General features: G+C 46.2%; 1 protein-coding gene and 1 pseudogene across 1 annotated transcript in view; one reads left to right on the top strand and one right to left on the bottom strand.

Moving 5' to 3' along the window:
- The window catches only part of LOC147689399 (vomeronasal type-2 receptor 26-like), a 204,468-nt gene extending 188,554 nt beyond the window's left edge, over nt 1-15,914 (bottom strand). Inside the window, exon 1 of the mRNA XM_086940081.1 lies at nt 15,633-15,914. Within this exon, the coding sequence (XP_086796207.1) occupies nt 15,633-15,782 (150 nt within the window). The 5' untranslated portion in view covers nt 15,783-15,914. The remainder of the gene's footprint in view (nt 1-15,632) is intronic.
- Nucleotides 15,915-19,354: 3,440 nt separating this feature from the next.
- The window catches only part of LOC147689398 (mitogen-activated protein kinase kinase kinase 10-like), a 49,091-nt pseudogene continuing 43,365 nt past the window's right edge, over nt 19,355-25,080 (top strand).

The raw sequence follows: 25,080 nt of genomic DNA, 5'->3' as shown, positions 1-25,080 counted from the left end.
GCCTACAACAAGACAAACAAACACAGCCAAGACTATGTGGCGCACACAAGCGTTGCCTAGAGACTGATAGAGAACCACCTGCTGGCAGGTGGTTACTCGCAAGAAGAGAGGAACGCGCCACAAAGCACGCAGAAAGTTTGCAGCAAAAGACTACGAAGGGCAGCAACCTGCCCGCCGTCACGTCCAAAGAAATGAACAAGCCATCACACTGCCGAGGAAGAGTAAAGGTAAATGCGCAGCAGCGCGCCAGAAGCCCAAAAGAGCGCAAAGACAACCCCAGAAGTGCGCCAGGATTGCAGCGACTCCTCACAAGACATTCAAGAGAACGCGCGACAAGTGCGCCCACAAGAAGATCACAAGAATCGCAACTAGCACCAACAGAAGAAGCATGACCAGGAGAAGATCCATGGAGTGGTGACGCAACCCTCCAGAAGCAAACACCCAAGAAGCATCTATACCACGCCAGAAGAGAAGACAGCGATGCCTAGTGGCCACAGGCCATCGCTGCAGCAGAATGGCGAAAGTAAGACCACCCCACACGAACCAACGATGGTTCTAGGACCCAGCGCCAGGAAGTGCGAAAGCGCATGACGCAAATGCGCAGCAGTGCGGCCAGCACTGGCCCAAAGCAGCAAGTCACAAGAGATCACCCGAAGAGCGCACCCAGTTGCGCACCAAAGCAATTGAACTGAGATGAAAAGGAAATGGTTGCGCAGACAACCCGCAGAACTGAAGATTCAATACAGAAGCAACATGACCACTCAGCCTGGTCACCAAGCATGAAGCCGGCCAGCCAGATGGCAGCACTAAGAGGTCGACCAGCCAGATGGTCGCACCGAGCAGCCTACCTGTCAGTGATTGGCAGAAGGGACCAGCACGAGGTCCAAGAAGCTCAGCACCACGAAGCCTACCTGCCAGACCTCGGCAGAAGGGACCAGCACGAGGTCCAAGAAGTTCGGATAAGGCGCGGTCCGAGGACCTGGACCCACGAACTTCAACCACACAAATTAACTAAAGCGATAGGAAGAAGATGTGAAGGTCGCGACGCTAACCCTGGAAGTGAGTGACAAGAAGACAGTGTCCTAGGACTAGGACAAGACCAGGAAGACACGTGCAGAGTGCGCGCGCTGCATGGAGAAGCCTGGCCAGAGAAGATGAAGAAGATTGGACCAGAGTACGTCGCGAGAAGAGAAGAGAAGAAGAAAGATCGGAGTGGCATGCCGCCACCGAAGAAAGGAAGAAAAGAAGAAAGGAGAAGGAACAGAGTGGCCACCGCCACTAAGAAGCAAAGAAGGAAGAAGTAATCAGAGTGGCACGACTGTCAGGTTAAGAAGAAGGAAGAGAGAAGCAAAGTGACAGGCACTGGAACACCTGAGTTCAATGGAAGACAAGCCTGGCAAGAGCACCGGCAGTGCAGAACAGAGACAACCACCTACGAGCAATCCATCCACATGGCGATCGCAGAAGAGAGCAAGATAGACTGTTGGCGACATCTACCTCTGGGGTTTGAGCGGAAGATTGGATGGCGAGACTACTCAGGACTCCGGAAGTGGAGAACCTGACCTACCTCACACCAGCCCGTGGCAAACCAGTATCAGAAGCCTCGAGGGACTCTGGTGGCAGCAAGTCCCGCATGAGAGACAGACCTACTGAAGCACGTCTGCAGGACCCAAGAAGATGCAAGCCTCGAAAGCAATGAAGAGAGTCGACAACTCAACCTTCAGGTGGAACTAGGACACGACGGTGAGGCTCTTGGAGCGCCCTGCTCACGGCCCGAAGGCTATGGTAGAGCAACGCGACCAAAAACACCAGTCCAGTGGAAACCTGGCAAAGAGGTCCTCCCGGACATCTGGTGGCAGAAGAAAACCGGCGAGAGGGGCATCCTAGTGAGAGGGATGTTCGCACCTACTCTATTCACCTGCCAAGAAACACACTGAAGCCTGCCTGGAAACATCACGCAACCAGCATGGAGAAAAGAAGCCGGAAGACAAACAACAACCATGTCATCCATCTCTCTTTAACTATTCGTCACCAAGAGAGCAAAGCAAAAGGCAGGGCTGAGAACAGCCGACAGAGAAAGAATGAACCCGCCGAACAACTGCGAACCGTGCCAACAAGAACTGCTAATTCAAAACGCAAGAACTATACTGCCTGCGGCTTGCAAGCAGCCAAAGAGACTCATTTTGAAAGCGCAAGTCCAATGTTATTTTCTGTGTTTTCCTTCCCCCACAGGTTTTTGGACTTTTTCTGTTTGGGTTAATTTTTAACCAATTTGGGAAGGGATGTAATGCCCAGCACAAGTCAGCAGTCTAGTGCTGAAGCCTGTATTCACACTGAACACCCACCCACCACTGATGTCACTGGTCATGTGACACAGCATCAATAAAAGAGGCCGAGCGCACGTGCTCTGGGCCAGTTGCACCATACCTCCAGTGTGTCCTGTGTCAGTGCATGAGTGCTTGCCAGCATGAGGGCCTAGGGCCCACCACAGCCCTTTACAGTACCCACAGTAGGCCGGGAAGAGGGGGAAGTGAAGCCAGGCCCTCAACACTAACCTCGCGATAAAGCGACTTTGATGCTGGAGCAGCATCAAACGTTCCTAGCGGCCAGTCGCGCCTAGTCAGTCGCGTTAGCCTCGGAGAAGGCGAAGGAAATTGCAGATCAGCAAACCGTAACAAATCAGGCAAAGAAAGATAAGTCACTTAACGTGAAATACAGATATGCATCTGGAATTGCCGGGAATTGAACACGAGGCCTCATATATGCTAAGCGTGCGCTCTACCTCTGAGCTGCATCCCCAAAGCAATCAAAATTAAGGATGCGCACTGTGCCGATCACCCGACAGCTCTCTCAGCTCTTCCCCAAAGGCGGGACACATGACAGGCCCCCTCAGGGCTCAGCACCATCACTCACTTGAGCAGAGGCCCCGTAGCTGTGCCAGCTAGAGGCCCTACCTACCCCCCCCTCACCAGTGAGGGTTGGAGCATCTCTAATGCCACCCAACAACACTGACGAACGGAAGGCGGGGAGTGCCCGCCCCCACAGCTGGTCCCCCCCCCTCCAGCCTAGCCCCTGGAGCTGTCCTGTCCCCAAGGCGGCCGCAGCCACAGCCACAGCAATGTCGGTGGAGCAGCCTAGGCCCCAAAGGGGTGGGGAGGAGTATTGCACTCACCGCACTGCTCAGAACAGCTCCAGGAGATCCAGGAGGTCGACGTCCAATTCGGTGTAAGGGGGGGACCTTAGTCCTGCTGGGGAGGGGGGGAGCTACCTATCGGCCGAGGAGATGGAGAGGCCTGGGAGCTACCTCCCTAGTTGCGACCCGTCTGGTAGGGGAGCAGCAGCAAAGAGGACGCGGGGAGGGGCAAGGGGACCCCTTATACCTGCTGCCCCGGCCCCTAGGCCGGCGGCTCGCCAGCGCCACCCCCAGGTTCCTGCTGCCCTCAAAGGTACTACGGGGGGCTGCCCTCCTACGGGGTCCCCTGCAGGGACCACGGGCATCCTGCAGAGTCTCCACTCTGACTGGAAAATCATAGGATAGATTCTTCAGGACCAAGCTGACAATAAAAAAGCCTTGAAAACCTACCACTGACAGGATCAAATATCTATTTTACAATTGAGTGCATTTTAGTCTCGATTAGCTAGAGCAAAGAACTGGGATACCTGCTATGGTCAGCATCTTATTGCTTGCAACAGCGCACAACTTCAAATTTCATCCAGCAACACCCTTGTAAATGTCAGAAGCAAGCAAAGGTATATTGGGAGTCGAGAGCCTAAATGCCCTTTTCCTGTTACTAAGACAAAATTAAGGGGCATATTTATGAACTTATTTGCATCACTCCTGCACCACGAAATATGGAGCAAGAGCGACACAAACTTTAAGTTAGATTTATAAAGCCATGCAAGCCACTTTGTGTTGCCCTGAGTGGTTCCATAAATCTGCTGCGTTTCCTTACTCTGCCTTGGGAAGTAGTTCCATAGGCTTTGCGTGGGTGTCCCCACACACCTCCCATGGTTTTTGACGCATTTTTATATTTGCTGGACCTAGTAAACTTAGTAATGCACCAAAAAGATACGCCTCCCCAGGAGAGGTGTAGCAATGAGAAGTATCTGGATTACTCCTTGTTACTTCCTCTTTCTATGTGTGCTGTATTCTGCAACACACATAAATAGAGGTATGTGCCACTCAGGATTATTTTTGCAAAAAAACAATAATGCATGCGAAACATGCACCCTTGCACCATGGTGCAATGGTGCCTGCTTTGGACCTAGGCTGCCAAAAGAGCACCAGCACAGGGGAAAAAGTAAGAATGTCCGTATTGCCTTAAATATGACACAATCCTGGGCTTTTCCTGTCAAGCCTCGCTTGACTTGCTTTGCTGCACTGCATGACTTTTCATAAATTGGCCCCTAAATTACCAACATAAAAAAACACATTTCAAAATGTAAAGATTCCCAAAATATTCAGTAATAGAATGCAATAGGACTAAGAACAAGCAACCGACTGGACCCAAAGGAGTAGATTCACTATGTTTTCATGCATCCAGACCAGCAACTAAATTTGCTGCATTTCATTGTGTTGACCTCAGGGAGCAAAACTGCACCAAATGTACTAAGGCGTGGTGCTGTTCCCCCCTCCCCATGTGGTACTTCAATTAAGGATGCCTTGTGCCAATATGCACACTCTTCCTCTCTTTAGGGTGTGTGCTCAATGTCAAGCATAGTTCTTACTGGAAGGAGACTCTTCCTGTACAACATGCAGTGCTTTTGCCAACATGGAATACTTTTTTGAAGTTTGTATGTGCATTGTACAGTGCAGCACGCATGCAAAGTTGAACATGTTTTGAGAAAAGAAACCTTTTCTCCAATTTATGCCCGCCTATAGGAGACATACAATGTTGGTGCAAAGTTCTTTTTTTAAAAAAATATTTTTATTGATAAATTTTTCCCCTCATTTCCCCCCCCCCCTCCCCCATTACATGGACAAGGCACAATAAGATTCATAAGGCAGCCACATACTCAACCACATATTCAAGAGAAAAAGGAATAAAAATATTACAATATACATACTACATACAGATCCTATCATGATATATACAGATACAAATAATATATGTTAACTTTCCATAATACATATATTCCTCAAAATACCTTATTCAGTTCCAGCCTTCCATTGAATCAAAGGACCCCAGATTTGTATACCCAGCTTTTTACCCTTTCTTCCTTTCCTAGAGTAAATAGCTGTTTCCAATTTTTGTATTGACAAAGTTTTTCCAAGCCATTGATGATACGTGGGAGGATTTGGATCTAACCAAGTTGAGGCCACAAGCAGTCTAAAAATCGCCATTGCTACAAACAGAAAATATTTACAGTTAATTTGTCCGTTAGGGGAGATTCCCAACAAAATAGTTGCTGAGTCCAACTCTATTGTTGTGTCTAAGGCATTCCGGAAAAAATTCCCAATATCTTGTTTTATCTTATCTAAATGTGGACAAGTAGAGAAGATATGTAACAAGTTGGCCTCCATACTGCCACATCTAAAACACGTGATGCCCGACACAGCCCCCCATTGAGCAATTTTCCATGGCGTATAATACAAGTGATACAAACTCTTGTAGTGCTGGGCCTGAAGAGACGCTGAGCATAGTAGTTTACATCCCATCTCAAGTGATTCAGAGAAAATATCTCTTTCTCTAGCTATATCTAAATCTGAGGACCATTTAACTATCCATTTATCAAGATCATCCTTTTTTAACTTTGTCATTTCTAAATAAAATCTTTTTATAGTACAGTCATTACCTTTTTGTATGAGATCCATCATTGTACTCCTCCCAAAGCCTAGAGCTCCCCCTTTTTTATTTAATATACAGCTCCTTATTTGAAGGTATTTAAAAAAATGATTTGTGTTTAACATATACTTATTTTTCAGATCTATAAATTGTAACATACCATTATCATCCCACATATCACCAATCATACTTATACCTCGACTCTCCCATTCTTCATATACCATTCCTGAGAACACAGCCCTAGGTAATGAGGGATTATTTTTGAATCTAGTATATACACTATATTTCCCTATTCCAACTTTTTTGGAAAATCCTTTCCATATATTATAGGCCGCCATAATTATCTTGAAACGTGTTCTTTTAAAGTAACTTCCATCAGTAAATCTTAAAAAAAATATTTTCGGCATTTGTACCCAAGGCTAAACCATATATAGCCAGCGAACCTGTCTTATCCCATCCATCCATCTCAACCCCCCCAATTAATCCAACCATTCCTTGTATTGCTGCAGCCCAATAATATACCTTTAGATCCGGCAATGACCACCCCCCTTTCTCCCTGGGAAGGGACATATACCTCAATGCCCTCCGGGTTTTACCTCTAGCCCAAATAAACCGATTTACCATACTTTCGCAAGTTTTAAACCACTTATTTTCAATTAGAAGAGGAATTGCCCTAAAAAGATACAGCAGTTTGGGTAAAATCGGCATTTTAATAATATTAACTCGCCCAACTAATGATAAATGTAAGATCTCGTAACGATCCAGATCTTTTCTTGCTTTTTCGATTACTGGGGCTATATTATTATCCACCAAACTATCTAAATTAGACATAATATTAATTCTGAGGTATTTCCCTGCCATCACTACTCTTCTATCTTCACAAGGTGTAAAAGAATTTTTGATAATCTGAGTTTTGGACGCGTTCAATGAGTACCCTGAGACTTGACCAAATCTTAAGGCCTCAGCCTCTACAAACGTAGTTGCTTCTGTAGGGCAGGGTGTTATCACCGCAACGTCATCAGCATAGGCTAATATCTTGCATGGCCCAAGAGCTGTACTGACTGGAGTGATCTCTGGTGCTGATTCTATCTTACGTATTAAGGGATCCATATAGATGGCAAATAGCAGGGGAGAAAAAGGACATCCCTGGCGAGTTCCTCTCTTGATTTTAAATTGACCAGTTATACCCCCGTTTATCCTTAATGCTGCACCTGGATCCGTATATAGAGTCTGAATTGCTTTCAAATACCCTCCTCTAATCCCAACTCTAACTAGGGTCTGCCACAAATACTGCCAGGAGACCCGATCGAATGCTTTTTCCGCATCTAAAAGCATAACTGCCATCGGGTCTCCTGCTACCTCCGCCACATCAAATAAAGTTATAACTTTTCTGATATGATGAGTTGTCCCTCTACCAGGAATAAAACCATGTTGGTTATCACTAACCAGGGTACTTATAATTCTTGCAAATCTTGCAGCCAGTGCCTTCGAATAAATTTTGGTGTCATTATTCATCAATGTTATTGGGCGGTACGAACCTGGTTCACTCGGAGGCTTTTCTTTTTTTAAAATTAATACTATATCTGCCCCGCTCCAGGATTTGGGAATGGACACCCCACTTTGTGCAGCTTGAAATGTTTGAGTTAAATTATTACCTAAACATCCCCAGAAAGTTTTATAAAACTCAATCGGTAGCTGATCAGGTCCAGCAGCCTTCCCCGAGGGTAGAGCAGTCATTGCTTCTTTAATCTCAGTTTCGTCCAGCACAGTCTCTAATTCGTCTGCATCTTCAGGGGAGATAATTTTTACCTCAATGTTCTGGAGATATTCATTTATTCTTTCGATACTACTGGGATCTTTCTCGTCATATAAAGATTGGTAAAACTTCCTAAAGACCTCCCGAATTTCTTCTGAATTTGAGTGTAGTTGTCCCTTTTCATCCTTTATTTCCTTAATCGTCCCTGCCGCCGCTATCTGTCTGGTTCGTATAGCAAGGACTCGCCCTATTTTCTCACTAAACTCGTAACATCTCTCCCTTCTGATTGTATATTGCTTTGCGGCTCTATTAGCAAGTTCTTCCTCTGCTTCACTTTTCACCTTAAGTAATTCTATTACGAATTGTTCAGTCGACTCTCCCCTTATTACACAGTTATTAAGTTGTTCTTCTGCCTCCAGTACTTTTCCCTCTCTCTCCTTATATCGCAATCTTTCTGTTTTCCTCTTGTAGGCACTATAACTACACGTTTCACCGCGTACACCTGCCTTAAAGGCATCCCATACTATGCCGACTGCAGCAGTTCCTCTATTATGTTCAAAGAATTCAGTAATCCATTTAGACATATGTTTTATATAATCATCATCTAAAAGCAATCCCTTTCGAATGTTCACTCCCTTCTTGTTGTTGTTTTCCCACTCTGCTTTATCGTTAGGATTAGGGGATTGTGGTCACTAAGTATCCGAGGAAGTCTATCAATTTCCACTATACTAATTAAATCATTGGAAACCAGGAAGTAATCCAACCTAACGCATATCTGATGCGGTGCTGAATAATATGTATAACCGAGTTGTTTCGATCTGATTGACCCCCAGACATCTCGCAGTGTATTATTTTCTAGAAGATCAGAAAGGGCCTTGTAAACCTTTTTCTTCCTACCCTTATACTGTCTTATTGAGCCTGATCCTAGACCCTCTGCTCCATCAATATTTAAGTCTCCACCTATTATAACTCGAGGGGCCCAATCTGCCAACTCAGAATCCAAAAATTGCAAAATTTCTGGGTCGTCCTGTGTAGAACCATATACTACAACTAATGTTGTCCACACCCCCCCTAATAGTACCTCTACCATAGCCCATCTCCCCCAATTATCTCTTAACTTTCTCCTTGTTACTACATTTTTATCCCTCGATAGAATCGCTACCCCTCTCTGTTTTACTCCTTGTTTAGAAGTAACTATTAATTGAAACCCCAGCTGATTAAGATAGATCTCCTGGGTACTCATTACATGTGTCTCCTGAAAAAACACAAAATCTACATTCATAACCGCATTCCTATCTTCTGCCTTTTCATTACATCATTTAGGCCGCATACATTCCATGTCACTAATCTAATAGACATTTTTCATTTTATTATTTTTTTTTTATTCCCAACCAATTCTCTTCACACCCTATCTGCTTACTTTTATTTAATGTTCTAGAAACGATATACAATACTAGGTCTAGCACACTGAATGAATAGACTTCCCTGTTAATTTCAATGTTGTCTTCCACATCTTCAGTATCACTACACATATCATACAATTGATACAAATTACTTTTGTCAAATCCTCTTAAGTGTCTTGTACCTTTGTGCCCTGTCCATTTCCCTGCCCATCCCCAACCCCACCCCAGACTGCCCACCCTCAGACTCCCACCCCCCCTACAGGCAAATAGGTCCAACGGACCTATGTCTGGCCGACTTTTGCCTCCTGGATGCCAAACCCGTCAACCCCCTTAACTTTCCCTACAGCTTACTGTGCTCAGTGTATGTCCAGCAAATACCACCCCTATTTGTGCTCAACCTTTACCACTATACTTCTTGTATTCATACCAATCTTTACTTATTGAAGCAGAGAAAACTACAACACTAGAAAACCATCAGATAAAGAGGAGTGAGAGAAAAAATAAAATACATTTTTCATAGTCCTTGAGCAAACAATTTCCTCTAATATTTTAAATAAGTCCTCATATGCAACTTTTCAACCCCAAAAATTAATTTACACAGTCTCTATTTTCCACATTATATTTATCTTTGTTTCTTTTGAGGAATATCCCTAAGAGCTACTGCGTGATCGTTGTTCTCAACATTCTCCTTATGCCTTGTTTTCCGTTGGTCTTGCAAAAAGTTAAGGTATTCTTGAGCAAGTATCTCAGAGTAGAAGATTTTAAAATTCCCATTTACTCCAATCTTCAAACGAGCGGGATACAGAAGGTAAGCCTCACAGCCTATGTTTTGAAATGGGGTAATGAGCTGCCTCATCCTCCACCTTCTTTCCACAGTAGTGTGGCAAAAGTCAGGACGTGCAAAGAACTCTACGCCATTATACTTGCATTTAGCTTGGGGCTTTGCTTTGTTGATTATCTCTTCTCGCAGAAGAAAATTCCCCACATATAAAAGTATTGCGCGAGGCTTACCCTGCGCTGCTTTCTGGATCAGAGGAAAACGGTGTGCCCTTTGTATTTCGTGGTCGAGATCCCATGCAGACAACTCTGGGAGGGCACCCTTTAAAAAGTCAACAACATACCCCCGAACATCACTCCCTTCTTTCCCTTCCTGTATTCCAATCAGGCGTACATTGTTGCGTCTTTGTCTGTTCTCAAATTTCTCGAGTTTCCATAACATGTCAGCCGTAGTCTTATCTTGTTCTTTTCTGTCATCCTTCACTTTAACCATATCATCTTCTAATTTCCCGGTTCTAGTCTCTACTTCAGAGACTCTCTCAGCCATCTCCTCATACAACCTGCTGACCTTACGCAAGGAAGATTGTATTTTCCTATTCGCATGTTTAGCCCTGCGCTTTGCTTTTTGGTCTCAATGCGAGCCTCACTCTGCATTTGTTTTAATGTTGTAAGTAAAACTTCAAAGTTAGACATACCACCATCCGCTCCCTGGTCTGCAGAGTCCATAGGTCCTGTTTCACCATTTACAAACTCATCTGCCGGTATTACAGAGTCCTCTGCCATCTTATCCCAATTTAGTTTTTTTACCACTGTTTTCATATTGCCTCTACGTTCCTTTGACAATCTCTGTTGTCTGGATTTACCTTTTCGTTTGCTTAACTTCTTTTTTTTACTCTTGGTTTTAATTTTTCCCACAATTCTAATACTGCCCTCAGGATTTGTTTTCGATCTAGAAGAGGCGTCTTCTTGCACTGTTTTTTGGACTGAATCCTTATATTCTTTATCTATAGGTTCTGTCTCACTACTGATAGGAGTTGAGGAAGTTTCAGAGTCAGTCCCTGATACAGTCTCTTTACTTCCCGTGTCGGTATTCACTGTTTCATCACCTGAACTCTCCGTTTCTGACTCTGTGTCTGTCGTTGATCCCAGACATCCATTCATACTTTCCTCATCATCCGCCTCATCATTACCAGTAAAAAATACCTCATCACTGGGAGAGGCAGGAAGTGCATCAGGTAGTTTGCATGTACTTGCATCCCTCTTATTATTTAAATCTGAGTTAATATCTTTATCAGTCCTTAACTCTATTTCGATTAAATTAGTTGCAGCCTCAGAATTACTTTTTTCTACAACAGTATCCTCCACCAGACTTTGGCATGCGCCTGTCCCTTTAACACCAGGTACAGCTGGAGCCGAATGAATTGTAACCTTCTCCTTTAAGAGCTTGGACCCGCCCTCTTCCACAGCTGTAGAAGAGTCTCCGGCTTCTGCTGCCTCTGTAATCTCAGTTTGAGGCTGTGCCTCGATCGCGCAGGTACCGTCCCCGTCTGCTCCTGCCTGCTCAAACGGTTCCCTCTCCACAACAGGCTGCAACATCCTGCACAGGCTCGCCAACGTGGGGACTCTCACTCCCTGTGGCAAATCCAACTGCAAAGTTGTTTGGGCAATCGTTACTGGTGTTGCTGCAGGTAAAAACGTCTCAACTATGGTCATCTGGCGGAGTGCAGTTTCCTTTCCAGGTAACTCCCCAGCGGTAAGTTTTGCTTCCTCTCTTCTCCTTGCAGTAGCTGACGAAGGGACAGTCACGTTCTTTTTTTTCCCTCCTTCCTCTTCTTCACGTATTTTCTTTAGTTTACTTTCCTTTGCCGCTTCTCGCCTTTGCTGCGCTTTAGATCGCGCTTTCCCTCTTAAATTTAGTGCTGGGGCCCCGAGGTTATCCATGTCCTCCTCCACTTCATATTCACGGCTCCAATCGTCTCGGTCACGATTCTTCCTCGAGTAAGGTGCAGGTTTTGAAGCCATAGATTTTGGAGCAACTTTCCAATAGTGACTTCCAGGAAGGGGCGGATGGGGAATCAGAGCTGAACAGTGTTTGTGCAAATATTTATGCAGAGCCCACTTTTTCTCTTGTGGAAAGTCACATATCAAAAAGAGCAAGCCAGTGAGTTCTCTCAGCATCGCTTTTAATCAGTAAATTGCACTTCCCAGGCACTGTCTCTTGTCCCATCAATGACCAGCTCAGCTCAGCTCAAATCCGCTCAACTCCATTACTGCTAGCTGTTACACTTATTTCGAGTGCACTTTTCTCCCAGCAAAAAGAGCAAATTTTCCGCAGCAAATTAGATTAACTTAACTTAGTAGTAGATCGGTGAATCTGCAAGTCTGCAATCTAAGCACAATCTGAGCACAATGAGCACGTAGTACATTTCATCCTTTCAGTCAGGAGGGTGACAGGGTGCGACCATCCACTACGGCGTCCCGGCAGCCATGTGCAAAGTTCTGTTTATGGCAAAATCCATGGATTGTTTTATGGGAATGCCCATGTACCACCTTGCAAGGCCACCTTCATATAAAGTGCTACTATCACTTACTTTAGGACAACTTTCTAACTAATGTCCACGTTTGCACTGGACATTAATCCCTCCTAAAGCCTCTGCCCCAGTTTGCATCACTTGCCGTTGTACAGGCTTGATGTGCTGTATTTGAATCATGGATCTGTATTTTCCAGTTAGGACGGGGCCCAGAAGTCAATCAATTAGCATGTGTATAGTGGAGCACTGTCACCCCTAGAAGTATCTGTGCGCTGTGGATGCGACGTCGCCATCAAACAGCCAGGTCAGAAACAAGCATAAAGGAAGAAAACAGGGAGAGATGAGCAGAAAGACGAAAAATAAAGGTCAGAAAAGAGTAGAAAGAGGCAAAATCATGGGCAGAAGGAGCAGAGAGAGGCACAATTAGAGGGCAGAAAAGCAAGCAGAAAAGAAGGCAGAAAACGAGATGAAAATGAACAGAAGAGGCACAAACATAAGGCAGCAGAGGGTAGTGGACTGCGGGCAAGCTGGACAGGAGACCCGTGCAGGGGGAGATGGCACGGGGACCTGAAGTGACTTCAGCATGACAGGCAGCACTGTACCAAATGTCAATTACGTAAATTATTTTATCTCTTGAGGAAGTGAATTGACTATGCCCTATTTGAGTCTAACTATATTTGGTTGATATATATTTAGAAATAGAAAAGCGCCTCTCCTACCTGCCATGGTTGGAAGTCCTTCCTCAGACCTTCACTAACTGAGGAATGTCCTGAGTTGGCTTTGGCTGAGATCATGTTGTGTAAAGCGTGAGCAGCTGCATAGACCGCAGTGTAAACGCTGTAAGTAATGTAGAAATTGTAAGCATCATATTCAGAGAGGGGCAGCTTTCGCAGCGTCTCATTCCCTTTACACCGAGGGAAGAAGGATCCATAGGCAAAAGTCCTATCCAGCAAAGCAGGAGCGCACCTGAATGTTATCACCCAAAAGTCCACAAACATGGAATTGTTTGAGAAGTTTAAAGGTTTCACACTGTACAAGAAATCTGTCAGTCCAGGAATCTGTCCCTTAGGAATGGAAAATTCAAGAGAGCCATTGAATACATTCCCTCCAGGGTGATAACTAAACTCTTTCAAATGTGATGAGATTGCAGAAGCGATCCAAACTTTGGCAGGCAGGTCTTTCAAGTAACTAATGAGGACTGGATCCATGTAAGCTCTAGAACAGTGAACTATCACCACATTGACAGAATGAACACTGATTGTTTGAACAATCCGCTTTATCTCTTCCCTCCCAGTGTAAGGGGGCTTGCAAAGTCTTTGTAAGAAGGCCACACATTCCCCGCTTCCGGTGATCTCTCTCTCCAGCTCCTCGCCGGCCCTCCTGCCGCTGTCATCATCTGATGCCAGGATCCCAACCGAGGTCCAGCCAAAGTGCTTGAGCAGCCGGGCGATGGCGCGCGTCTCGTAGATCTCATTGGGGACAGTGCGGTAAAAGGATAGAAACCGATGTTTGTCATTGAAGACTGGATCCATGGCACCATAGCTGACCTGAGGGAGACATAGACATGAGCTATGAGACATATTGAACGACACTCAACTAAAGTGCATCCTTGGCCGATGGAGTGGGGCTTGTGCATCTCATTGGGCACAGTGCGGTAAAGGATGGCAACTGATGCCTATTATTGAATGATTGGATCCATGGCACCATAGATGATGTGAGGAAGACAAAGATATGAGCTATGAGACATATAGAACCACTCTCCACTAACACACATCACTGGCCGAAGGTGTGTGGATTGTGGATCCCATTGGAAAGAGTGCGGTAGAATGATGGGAACCAATGTCTGTCTTTGAAGATTCGATCCATGGTGCCATAGCTGACCTAATCAAGATATAGACATGCGCAATTAGACATATTGCACCACCCTCCACTAAAGCGCATCTCTGGCTGATGGTGCGTGGCTTGTGGATCTCATTGGGGACAGTGTGGTAAAAGGATGGGAACCAATGCAGGTCATTGAAGATTGAATCCTTGGCACCATAGCTGACCTAGGGAAGGCATAGACATAAGCTGTTAGACATATTGACCACACTCCACTAACGGATCCCTAGCCAATTGTGCATGGCTTGTGGACCTCATTGGCGACAATGTGGTAAAGTATGCAAGCTGACGTCTGTCATTAAATATTGGATCCATGGCACCATAGTTGACCTGAGGAAGACATAAACATGAGCTATTACACATATTGCACCACACTGTAACACCCATCACTGGCCGATGGTGTTTTTCTTGTTTATCTCATTGCAGGCAGTGAGGTAAAAGCATGGAAACCAATGCCTCTCCTTGAAGGTTGGATCCATGGCACCATAGATGACCTAAGGAAGGCATAGACATGGGCTATGAGACATTTTACACTACACTCCACTAAAGAGCAGCACTGGCCAATGGCTCGTGGCTTGTGAATCTCATTGGGGACAGTGTAGTAAAAGTATGGGACCTGATGTCCTTCATTGAATATTGGATCCATGGGACCATAACTGACCTCAGCAAGACACAGACATGAGCTATGAGACATATTGCAACACACTCCACTGAAGTGCATCACTGGCCGATGGTGCGTGGCTTGTAGATCTTGTTGGGGACAGTGTGGTGAAAGGATGGGAACTGATTCCTTCCATAGAAGATTGAATCAATGGCGCCAAAGCTGACCTAAGGAAGACATAGACATGAGCTATTCAAAATATTCCACCACACACCACTAAAGCACATCACTGGCCAATGGCGGATGGCGGATGGCTTGACGATCTCGTTGGGGACAGTGCCTCAATTTTTATTAGAAATTAAGCTTCAAAAAAGCTTAAAGGGCCTTCTCTTATACTGCCCTCCTGGACTCAGGAGTACATTCACGCGTAATATTCACTCTTTGTCAGAATCCAAACTATGCTTGAATGATTTCATCATTATGGGTGATCTCAATTTCTATTTAGAAGATGAGTCACACAAAGACACTGCAGCCCTCTCAGATATTGTAGGGACTTTAGGTCTTTCACAAATGGGTACAAAAATGGAACTCACATAGCAGGACATACTTTGGATGGAATCTTTACATCGGATCCAACCATTATGGTTAGAGAGGGGCTACTAATATACTGGACTGACCATTCAGCCATCTTGTTTGAATTAGGGTGCCCAGATGGCTCCTCAGATGAACCCTCAATGCCGCACCCGACAATCTACAGAGATTGTAATAAAATAGACCATGACAAACTACTATTACGCCTTAATGAATATGTATATAAAATGAAACACAAATGTGCTGTGCATTGCTTATCAGCGGGCAGATTGTTATAGCATGTCATATAAATAAACTTCCTCTTACCTGTAGGTACCTGTAGAGCCCAGTGATGGTTGCCATAGCAACAGATGTGGGTGGTAACATGTCACCGATGACAGCAGCCAGGATCCCACTGGACCGACATCTGTAGTTAGGAACTGGGGCTGGATCATCTCTCCCTGATAATAGAGCCATGGTGCTCAGTGTCGCTTTGGCCTCGTTGACATATGAATTAAAGACCTCAAAGCCCAGGGTGATGTTGGGTAAAAGGTCAGGGTTCTTGTTAATCTTCTCAATGGTGTACACAATGGCGAAGTAATGTCGAAAGAAACGGGGGGAAATGCTGCAAGAAAAATAAATTTCTTTGAGTTACTTATTATGCAGGTGTCCTTTGAAGAAAATATTTCCTTTTTCACAGAGTTACCATTTTTCATTTATTCACCACAGGAGACACAGTAACAATCAACCTCACTCCTGGTTATCCCTTTCCTCCCCATGCAGTAGGTGACAGGTGCATGGGTGAGCAGCTTAGGACTTACCCCTTGAAATTCTGCAAAACATTATCTGGAAAACACATCCCTCAAAAATTCAACAGCTTTTTTAGAAGGTGGATCTGATACAAAGTATACTTCAGGCCATCTACTGCTGTGGCAAAAATTAAAAGGTCCTTCCAGATCTATGCCAATCTTCTTCCAAGGACCACATGTAGTTAAATAGGAACCAAAGGGTGAGAGCACGTTTTCTATTTTCTCCAGATTCTGTATGCCACACATCTTTGACCTCTCCATCAATACCATCATCCATTAAAGGCCACCAATATTTGATATTTGATATTTATTGATTTGTATAGCGCTGAATCACCCATGAGGGTATCTCGGCACTTCAGATGGAGGAACATCAGAACTAGAGGGAGGAATTAGAAGAGGTGGGTTTTTAGCATTTTTCTAAACGTAACGGATAAGGCAAACCATTCCAGAATCGGGGGGCAAGGTAAGAGAAAGATTTGCCACCACTACGAGCCTTTTTGATTCTGGGGATGGTTAGCAAATGCTTGTTACTGGACCTGAGATTACGTGTTGGTATATAGGAGGAGAGCTTGTTAGTGAGATACTTGGGGCCCTTGCCATTACGAGCCTTGTAAATAATGCAGCCTATTTTGAACTTTACCCTTTTCTTTATGGGGAGCCAGTGGAGTTGATTGAGAAGTGGTCCGGAGGGTGTTCTGAATGGGGCGTTGTTGGTGAGTCGGGCAGCTATATTCTGCACCACCTGGAGTTTATTAATGGCACTTTCGTTGGCCGAAAACAGCAGAGCATTGCAGTAATCAAGTCTACTCAATATCAGGGCCTGTATTAGGGTTTTTTTAGTGGAGGAAGGTAAGAGTGGAAAAATCCTCCGCAGGAGGCCCAGAATATAGTGGCAGGAACCTGCAATGGTATTGGCATGTGTGTTATGTGTGAGTCTATGATAAAATTCTGACTCCCAAGTTCTTCACCACTTCTTTGGGAGTGAGGCACTTCCAAGCTCTTCCGGCCACCAAGTAGGTGACCAGTGAGTGGTAGCTCCTCCAAACAACATGATCTCTGATTTGCCCCCGTTAAGTTGTAGATAGCGAGAAACATGTCGACTACTACCTTCAGTTTTTAGTATAGTCTTGAGTGCGGAATACATCACTTTCCAGACCTCCCAGACTAACTATTGTTTTTAGTTAGCGCACGTGACCACCTGAATAAAGTTCATTCTGGTACCCCTGCATTATTTTACAATTCACCTTCCGTCTACTACTATTCTGGCCCCTCACCCACACTTCACCCATGGGCAGTTGGATAAAAAGATCTCCGCCAAAGAGCCCCTCTTTGAGGTGTAGCCCGTTGGGTATTGCACCGCCCACCCAACGAGGAGCATTGCCCATGATTAAGCATGACACCTGCAAGGGTGTGTGAGGCCATTATATCCAACAAAATGGATACCCATTGGATGGTTACCATTTAATCATCTTTTGCGAATCCACATCCTAGTGACCTGCACCTACACCCCAGGAACAGCCCAGTCCTCTCTTTGGAAACACATGTCAGTGTCCCATGTCAGGAAAGGAGATACAAGGTGTTGAGCTTCAATTTTATGCCAAGGTCTATACCATCTATCAGTAAGGGGTATGGGAGAAGATAAGGTGAAGGGGCTTGTCAGACGGAAGTTAACTACAGAGTGATCTGATCAAGTGAGCGGTATAGTATCTATATATTTAATATATTGTGAGTTAGAGAGAATGAGATCCAGGGTGTGCCCCGCTAGGTGAGTGGGATCATTGTTGAGCTTGAGAAGCCCATGGGAGGCCAAATCCTCTAGGCAAGTTCTAGCGTGTAGGTTGTTTAGGTCCTCACTGTAAATATTAAAATCTCCTAGCAGTAAGAAATTGCGGGGGGCAACAATATGGGGGGAGATAAATTCTAAAAGGCGACTATTAAAGTCTTTTATTGGGCCTGGGGGCCTATAAACCAATGCTCCTTTCCAACACTGTTGGGGGTGTAGCTCCACCTTAAAGATAAGACATTCGAATAGTTCCGAACAGAACTGGTCTAGAGTGGTAACTGGTATCTGTTCTTTGTGAATTATGGCTATGCCACCACCCACTCGTTCAGGCCTATCGAGTCTTTGAATGCGAAAGCTAGGTGGAAGAGCTAGAGCGATTGCAGGAACCGCAGAGGGTTTAATCCACGTTTCCGTGAAAAATCCCAAATCTGGGTTAGTGTCTTTTAAGAGATCCCAAATGGCAGTGGCATGTCGGGGGAGAGATCTAACGTTTGCTAGGAGGCCTTTCCATGTGGTGATTGCCGGGGGGCTCGTGTAGGGCCATGCCTCGGGAATAGTAGGTAGTTTAATATCAATAGAGTTAGCTGTGGTTTTAGTGTTCTGGAAAGAACTAGGCTGGTACTTACATTTTTTGCATGAAAAAAGCCCTTCAGGCAATTTTCCCAGGGGGCAAATGTGGGAGGTTGGTCTAAGCTTTAGCAGGAATTCTCTTGTGTAGGTGAGGTCAGGTAAAGTTTTAGAGGAGATATCTGGGGTATCAGGCTTCAAATGACCAGGGATCCTGGCTCCTGGCGACGGAGTGGCGCGGACGGGCTTGCCTTTGGCGCGCCTTCAGTGCACCACTGGCGCCCCCGCTGCGTGACGTGTCAGGCCCCAGTTTAAATGGTGAAATCTGCTCGGCCAGCTAGAGCGCCAACCTCGTTTCCGGTGAAACCGGAAGTGTGTTCTGTGCCCGGAGCTGCCACTGATCGCAATCCGTCAGATCTACCTCTCTCCACGCAACGAGCGTTGGAACAGAGAGGATATCTTGGAAGGCGGCGTGGGGTAAGGGTCCTGAATACTTTTTAATTCAAAGCAAAAGTGTCAGAAGTATGCCTTCCAGATTAGTAATGGCGAGTGAGATTTAAAAAGTTAAAAAATAAGAACAGGCCAAAGAGCATACATTTTTATCTGTACCTGACAATCGGCGCATCCGCTGCGCCCCTGCCAAGCTCCAGATTAAATAGGTAAGTCTGCTCGGCCAGCTAGAGCGCCAACCTCGTTTCCGGTGGAACCAGAAGTGTGTTCTGTGCCCGGAACTGCCCCTGATCACAATCCGTCAGATTTACCTCTCTCCACGCAACAAGCAAGCCTGTGTTGGAACAGAGAGGAGATCTTGGAAGGCGGCGTGGGGTAAGTGTCCTGAATAATTTTTAGTTCAAAGCAAAAGTGTCAGAAGTATGCCTTCCAGATTAGTAATGGCAAGTGAGATTTAAAAAGTTAAAAAATAAGATCAGGCCAAAGAGCTTCAATTTTCATCTGTACCTGACAATCGGCGCGTCCGCTGCGCCCCTGTCAAGCTCCAGTTTAAATAAGTAAGTCTGCTTGGCCAGCTAGAGCGCCAACCTTGTTTCCGGTCTAAACCTTCTCTTGGTCATAGGAGTACCCAAATGAGCATTAGGAACAGTCTTTACCAGATTCAGGTGGTATCAACTTATCTACTCTAAACACAGTATCATTCTTCTGTGGTTAACTCATCAGCAATTTTAGAGAATTGTTGTAATCCGGCAGAGCTATTTATCTCCTGTGGCCAACCTTTACTCACAAGATTTTTTACTTTAAGCAGAAGTTCATCCTACTCACATGCTTTCTTCCATCCCTCTTCAGAGTACACACAAGTATTAGGAATGTCACTACCACCATAAAGCACATGTCCACATCCTTCTCACCATACAGGGGTTCAAGGTCATTTATGGGTAGCCTGGAAGAAAAATCAACCCTACTATTACCACTTCCTGGTTTGTGTTTAACATAACTGTAACACAAGAATTTTGTGATGAGTCTAGCAATGTGTGCCGTAGAATTCTTTACATTTTACCCATTAAGAATTGTGAGGAAACAAAGTGTATTATTATATGGTGTGGGTGTGTGACCTCACCATGTAACTCACTTACCAACCACTTTAGGAAACTTTTGTTTCTTTAGTCAAACCCTACGCTCAACCCTGGGTTTCTGTGGCTCTGAGCAGCAAAGCTTGCACCAAGTAACAAGCTGAAAAGCATTTTTACAGCACCAGAACAATTGAAGAAATCAACAACACACTAAAGATATCTAACACCAATTTATAAAAAATAGACTGCATTTTATCTATTTGTAAACACCAAAATGAAAAATACATAACAGAGGGTTCTCGAGATATAGATTTTAAAAGGTATAGTAGTATTGTAAATCAGACCATTTCACTCAACCACAAACAAACATTGGCAAATTCAACAAATTAGACACTGGGAAACCTTTTCACTTAAGATGTTGTGCTACTTGTAATGCAGTCACTTGGAGCTACAACAAGATTCTAAAGATTACGGATTTTGGCCTGGTGCGCGAGTGGCAAAAAACAACAAAAATTAGTGCAGCGGGCACATAGGCCTGGATAGCACTTGAAGTCATCAGATTATCTCTCTTCTCTAAAAGCAGCGAAGTGTGGAGCTTTGGAGTGCTTCTGTGGGAGTTACTGACTGGAGAAGTGCCCTACCAGGAGATCAATGCCATGGCAGTAGCCTATGGCGTGGCGATGAACAAGTTAACCCTTCCTATCCCATCTACATGCCCGGAGCCCTTTGTGAAACTTTTGGAAGAGTGCTGGAGTCCAGATGCACACAGCTGACCCTTCTTCACCAGCATCCTAGAGCAGCTGGTGGCCATCGAGCAATCTTCCATGTTCCAGATGCCTCTCGAGTCCTTCCGCTTATTACAGGAGGACTGGAAGGTGGAAATTCAGCAGATGTTCAGTGACCTGAGGACCAAAGAGAAGGAACTGCGGAGCCGGGAAGAGGAACTGATCCTAGCTGCACAGGAACAGAAGAACCAGGAGGAGGTGCTGAGGCGGCGGGAGCAGGAGCTGGCGGAGCGAAAGATTGACATAGTGGAGCGGGTGCTGAACATCATCATGTACCAAGAGAAGCCAAACGTCAAGAAACAGAAAGGACACTTTGAGAAGAGCTGGTTGAAGTTCAGGGATGGCAACAGGATCAACTTGCCTTCAGGCTTCAAGCACAAGATTACAGTTCAAGCTTCTCCAACTCTGGATAAATGCAAAGTGCAGGGTGTGAATAGGCCGCGTCCCCCAGGCAGCCGCAACATCATTCCTCGACTCCGGGCCATCCGGCTTACACCCATGGATGGCAGTAAGACCTGGGGACGCAGCGCAGGGATCAAGCAAGAGGAGATGGTTGGGAACAAGGAAAAAGGGCAGACGTGGGGACCTAGCTCGACCCTGCAGAAGGAGAGAATCGGAGGAGAAGACAGGTTGAAGTCACTCAGTGAAGGCAGCAAGCAATGGTATTTTAGCGCCCCCAACCTTGGGAAGTCGCCCAAGCATGTGCCAATCACAACAGGCTTTGCAAGCCTCCCTGAAATGGAGGAGTACCTAGAGGTTGAAGGGTTTGTGCCCCCGTCTCCCTACTCCAACCAGTCCTACCTCAGCCTGCCTATCCTAAGCGATGCCAATAACTGCATATTTTCGATGGTTCAGGTCAGGCGGTATCCTCATCAAGTGTCATCTCCGAGAGCCATAAGCGCAGCTCCCACTGTAAAAAGTATGACTTGGTACTCATGGGCTGTGCCTCCATCTTGGCATCTGTCGGCCTTGGGAGTGATATCCTGGATCTGGGGCGGCAGCGAGTGCTACAGGAAGAGCACCGCGCCAAAGATGAGAAGAAGAAGCCAGGCAGTCTTTTTCAGCGTACAGGATGCTTTCGTCGTAGCACAAGTCCCTCAAGCCACATTGTATCCAAGAAAGATGAGTCTGCTCTCCCTTCCCTAGAGCCCTCAACATCAGTCACCCTCCTGTCCCTGTCTTCCATTTCTGACTGCAACTCAACTAAGTCGCTGATCCGTTCTGACAGTGATGATGTGAATGTGTACAAAATGCCAGTCTCTGTGGAGCCCAGCCCGGAAGCACTGAAGGGGCAGAATGCCAACCCCCTTGTGGACCTTAAAATGGAGGGCTTCAAAAAAGACCCCAAACAGTCATTGACTCCTACCCATGTGACGGCTGCCATGGCAACTGTATCTCGAGGGCACTGGTGCACTCCATCTGACGGAGCCATCCAACAGATAATGCAGACTCATAGGAGATCGCCGTCAGATGGCAGCATGCCGCTTCCCAAGGACACAGGTTGGAATCAGAATGAAGTGCCCCGTTTACCAGAACCCCACTCTGTGTTCCCTCCGCCTTTCCGACGTAAAGTTCCTGAAAAGGAGTCCATGGTCAAGAGGCCAAAGACACTAGAGTTTGCGCCTTGGCCAAGGCCTTCTGCCAATAAGCCCAAGCTAGATCGCTGGAAGTTTGTGTCATTTGGCAAAACGCAGAGCACTTCCCTTAGCAGCAGCTGTGAGACACCATCAAGCAGTACTAATGAGGATAAGTTGGGCGTGCCTCCCCTCCACAAAACCGATCAAGTTGTGGTGCAGGCATGGAGGACCAGAGTCAGGACTGCACTAGGCATGGGCGAATTTTGCAAATTCGCAATTCGCGAAATTGCGAATTCGCGATCCGCAAAATCCGCGAATTTGCGGATTCGCGGATTTTGCGGATTGTGTGGGTAAAGGGCAGGCCGGGCGGGAAAATGGTGCACATCGCTAGTGTGAGGGGCCGGGCCAAAAGGGTGAGGATTATATGCGAGTTCACATGCCTCTTGTGTGTATAAAAGGACAGGCACGGATCAGAGAAGCTCGTGGTCACAGGAACTGCACAGGGATTGAGCTCGTGAAAGTCAAAAATGCAAAGGCCTCCATCAAGCATCATAGGTAATTTCCGACGATAGATATGGGGAGAACGCACACCTGCACAGCCTCGACAAAACTCACATTTTTGGGGGGCTGATTAACTTTGCCATCACACCGAAGAGCACCGGGGTCCCTCGAGTTCACATGCCCCTTGTGTGAATAAAAGGACAGGCACAGATCAGAGAAGCTCGTGGTCACAGGAACTGCACAGGGATTGAGCTCTTGAAAGTCAAGTCAAGTCAAGTCAGAGAATTTATATAGCGCACTACATACCCAGAGGGTCCCAAGGCGCTTAAAGAGGAGGGGAGGATTATTTGTCAAATATCCACGTTTTAAGTTGCTTTCTGAATGCTAGGTGGTTCTGGGTGAGGCGAAGGTAAGCGGGGAGTGAGTTCCAAGTTTTAGCGGCCAGGTATGAGAAGGATCTGCCTCCCATGGTGGTCTTGTTGATGCGAGGTACAGTGGCGAGGGCTTGGCTGGAGGAACGTAGTTGGCGGGACGGGGTGTAGAAGGACAGTCGTGAGTTGAGGCATTCTGGTCCGATGTCGTAAAGTGATTTGTGTGCGTGGGTTAGCAGTCGGAAAGTGATCCTCTTATTGACGGGTAGCCAGTGGAGGTCTTTAAGGTGACCGGAGATGTGTTCGTTGCGTGGGATGTCTAGAATGATCCTGGCTGAGGCGTTTTGGATTCGTTGGAGTTTCTTCTGGAGTTTAGCGGTAGTGCCTGCGTAGAGTGTGTTTCCGTAGTCCAGTCGGCTCGTGACCAGAGCATGGGTGACCGTTTTCCTTGTTTCGGTGGGGATCCAGTGAAATGTTTTTCTAAGCATGCAAAGAATGTTGAAGCAGGAAGAGGATACGGCGCTGACTTGTTTTTTCATTGAGAGTGAGGAGTCCATGATGATGCCCAGGTTTCGTGCGTGGTCTGTCGGGATGGGTGCCTTTCCGAGGGCTTCCGGCCACCATGAGTCGTCCCATGCAGAGGGGGAAGTACCTAAGATGAGGACTTCTGTTTTGTCTGAGTTCAGTTTCAGACGGCTTTGTTTCATCCATTCGGCAACTTCTTTCATTCCTTCGTGTAGGTTAGTTTTGGCGGTGCTGGGGTCGTTGGTGAGAGAGAGGATAAGTTGAGTGTCATCCGCGTAAGAGATGATGTTGAGGCTGTGTTGGCGTGCGATGGTCGCGAGGGGGCTCATGTATACGTTGAAGAGGGTGGGGCTGAGTGAGGAACCTTGAGGTACTCCACAGATGACTTCGGTGGTTTCGGACTTGAATGGTGGGAGGCGGACTTTCTGAGTTCTTCCTGTGAGGAATGAGGTGATCCATTCAAGTGCTTTTCCTTGGATTCCGATGTTATTGAGGCGTTGTAACAGGGTGTTGTGGCAGACTGTGTCAAATGCTGCTGAGAGGTCGAGGAGGATGAGGGCGACTGTGTCTCCATTGTCCAGTAAAGTTCGAATGTCGTCTGTTGCTGCGATGAGGGCGGTCTCAGTGCTGTGTTTTGCTCGGAAGCCAGATTGTGAGGAGTCGAGGGATTTGTTGGCTTCGAGGAAGGCGGCGAGCTGGTTGTTGACAGCTTTTTCGATGACTTTGGCCGGGAATGGGAGGAGCGAGATGGGGCGGTAATTTTTGAGTTCGGTGGGGTCCGCTGTGGGTTTCTTCAGGAGGGCGGTGAGTTCAGCGTGTTTCCAGTCTTCCGGGAAGGTGGCGGAGTTGAGGGAGCTGTTGATGACGTCTCGGAGGTGCGGTGCTATGATGGAGTCTGCTTTGTTGAAGATGTGGTGAGGACATGGGTCTGTGGGGGATCCTGAGTGGATGGAATTCATCAGGCGGATTGTGTCCTCAGTGGAGATTGGGTTCCAGTCGTTAAGGGTGTTCACGGGGAGAGAATGTTCAGCAGATGGTTGGGTGGGTTGGTCTCCGGGATGGTTGTCGAAGCTGTTGTGGATGTCTGCAATCTTGTTGTAGAAGAAAGAGGCTAGGGAGTCGCAGAGGGCTTGAGAGGGGGTGATGTCGTTGGAGTTGGCCGGGGGATTGGCAAATTCCTTGACGATGTTGAAAAGTTCCTTGCTGTTGTGGGCGTTGTTGTCGAGTCGATCTTTGAATGCTGTTTTCTTGGCCTTTCGGATTAGTTGGTGGTGAGTGCGGGTGGCGTTTTTGAAGGCGTCCTTGCTGCTAGTAGTTGGGTCTTTTTTCCAGGC

This window comes from Lissotriton vulgaris, chromosome 10, assembly GCF_964263255.1.
Source record: "Lissotriton vulgaris chromosome 10, aLisVul1.2, whole genome shotgun sequence".
Taxonomy (NCBI): domain Eukaryota; kingdom Metazoa; phylum Chordata; class Amphibia; order Caudata; family Salamandridae; genus Lissotriton; species Lissotriton vulgaris.
The sequence above is the reverse complement of the archived record's forward strand: the minus strand, read 5'-3'. Positions and strand labels throughout refer to the sequence as shown.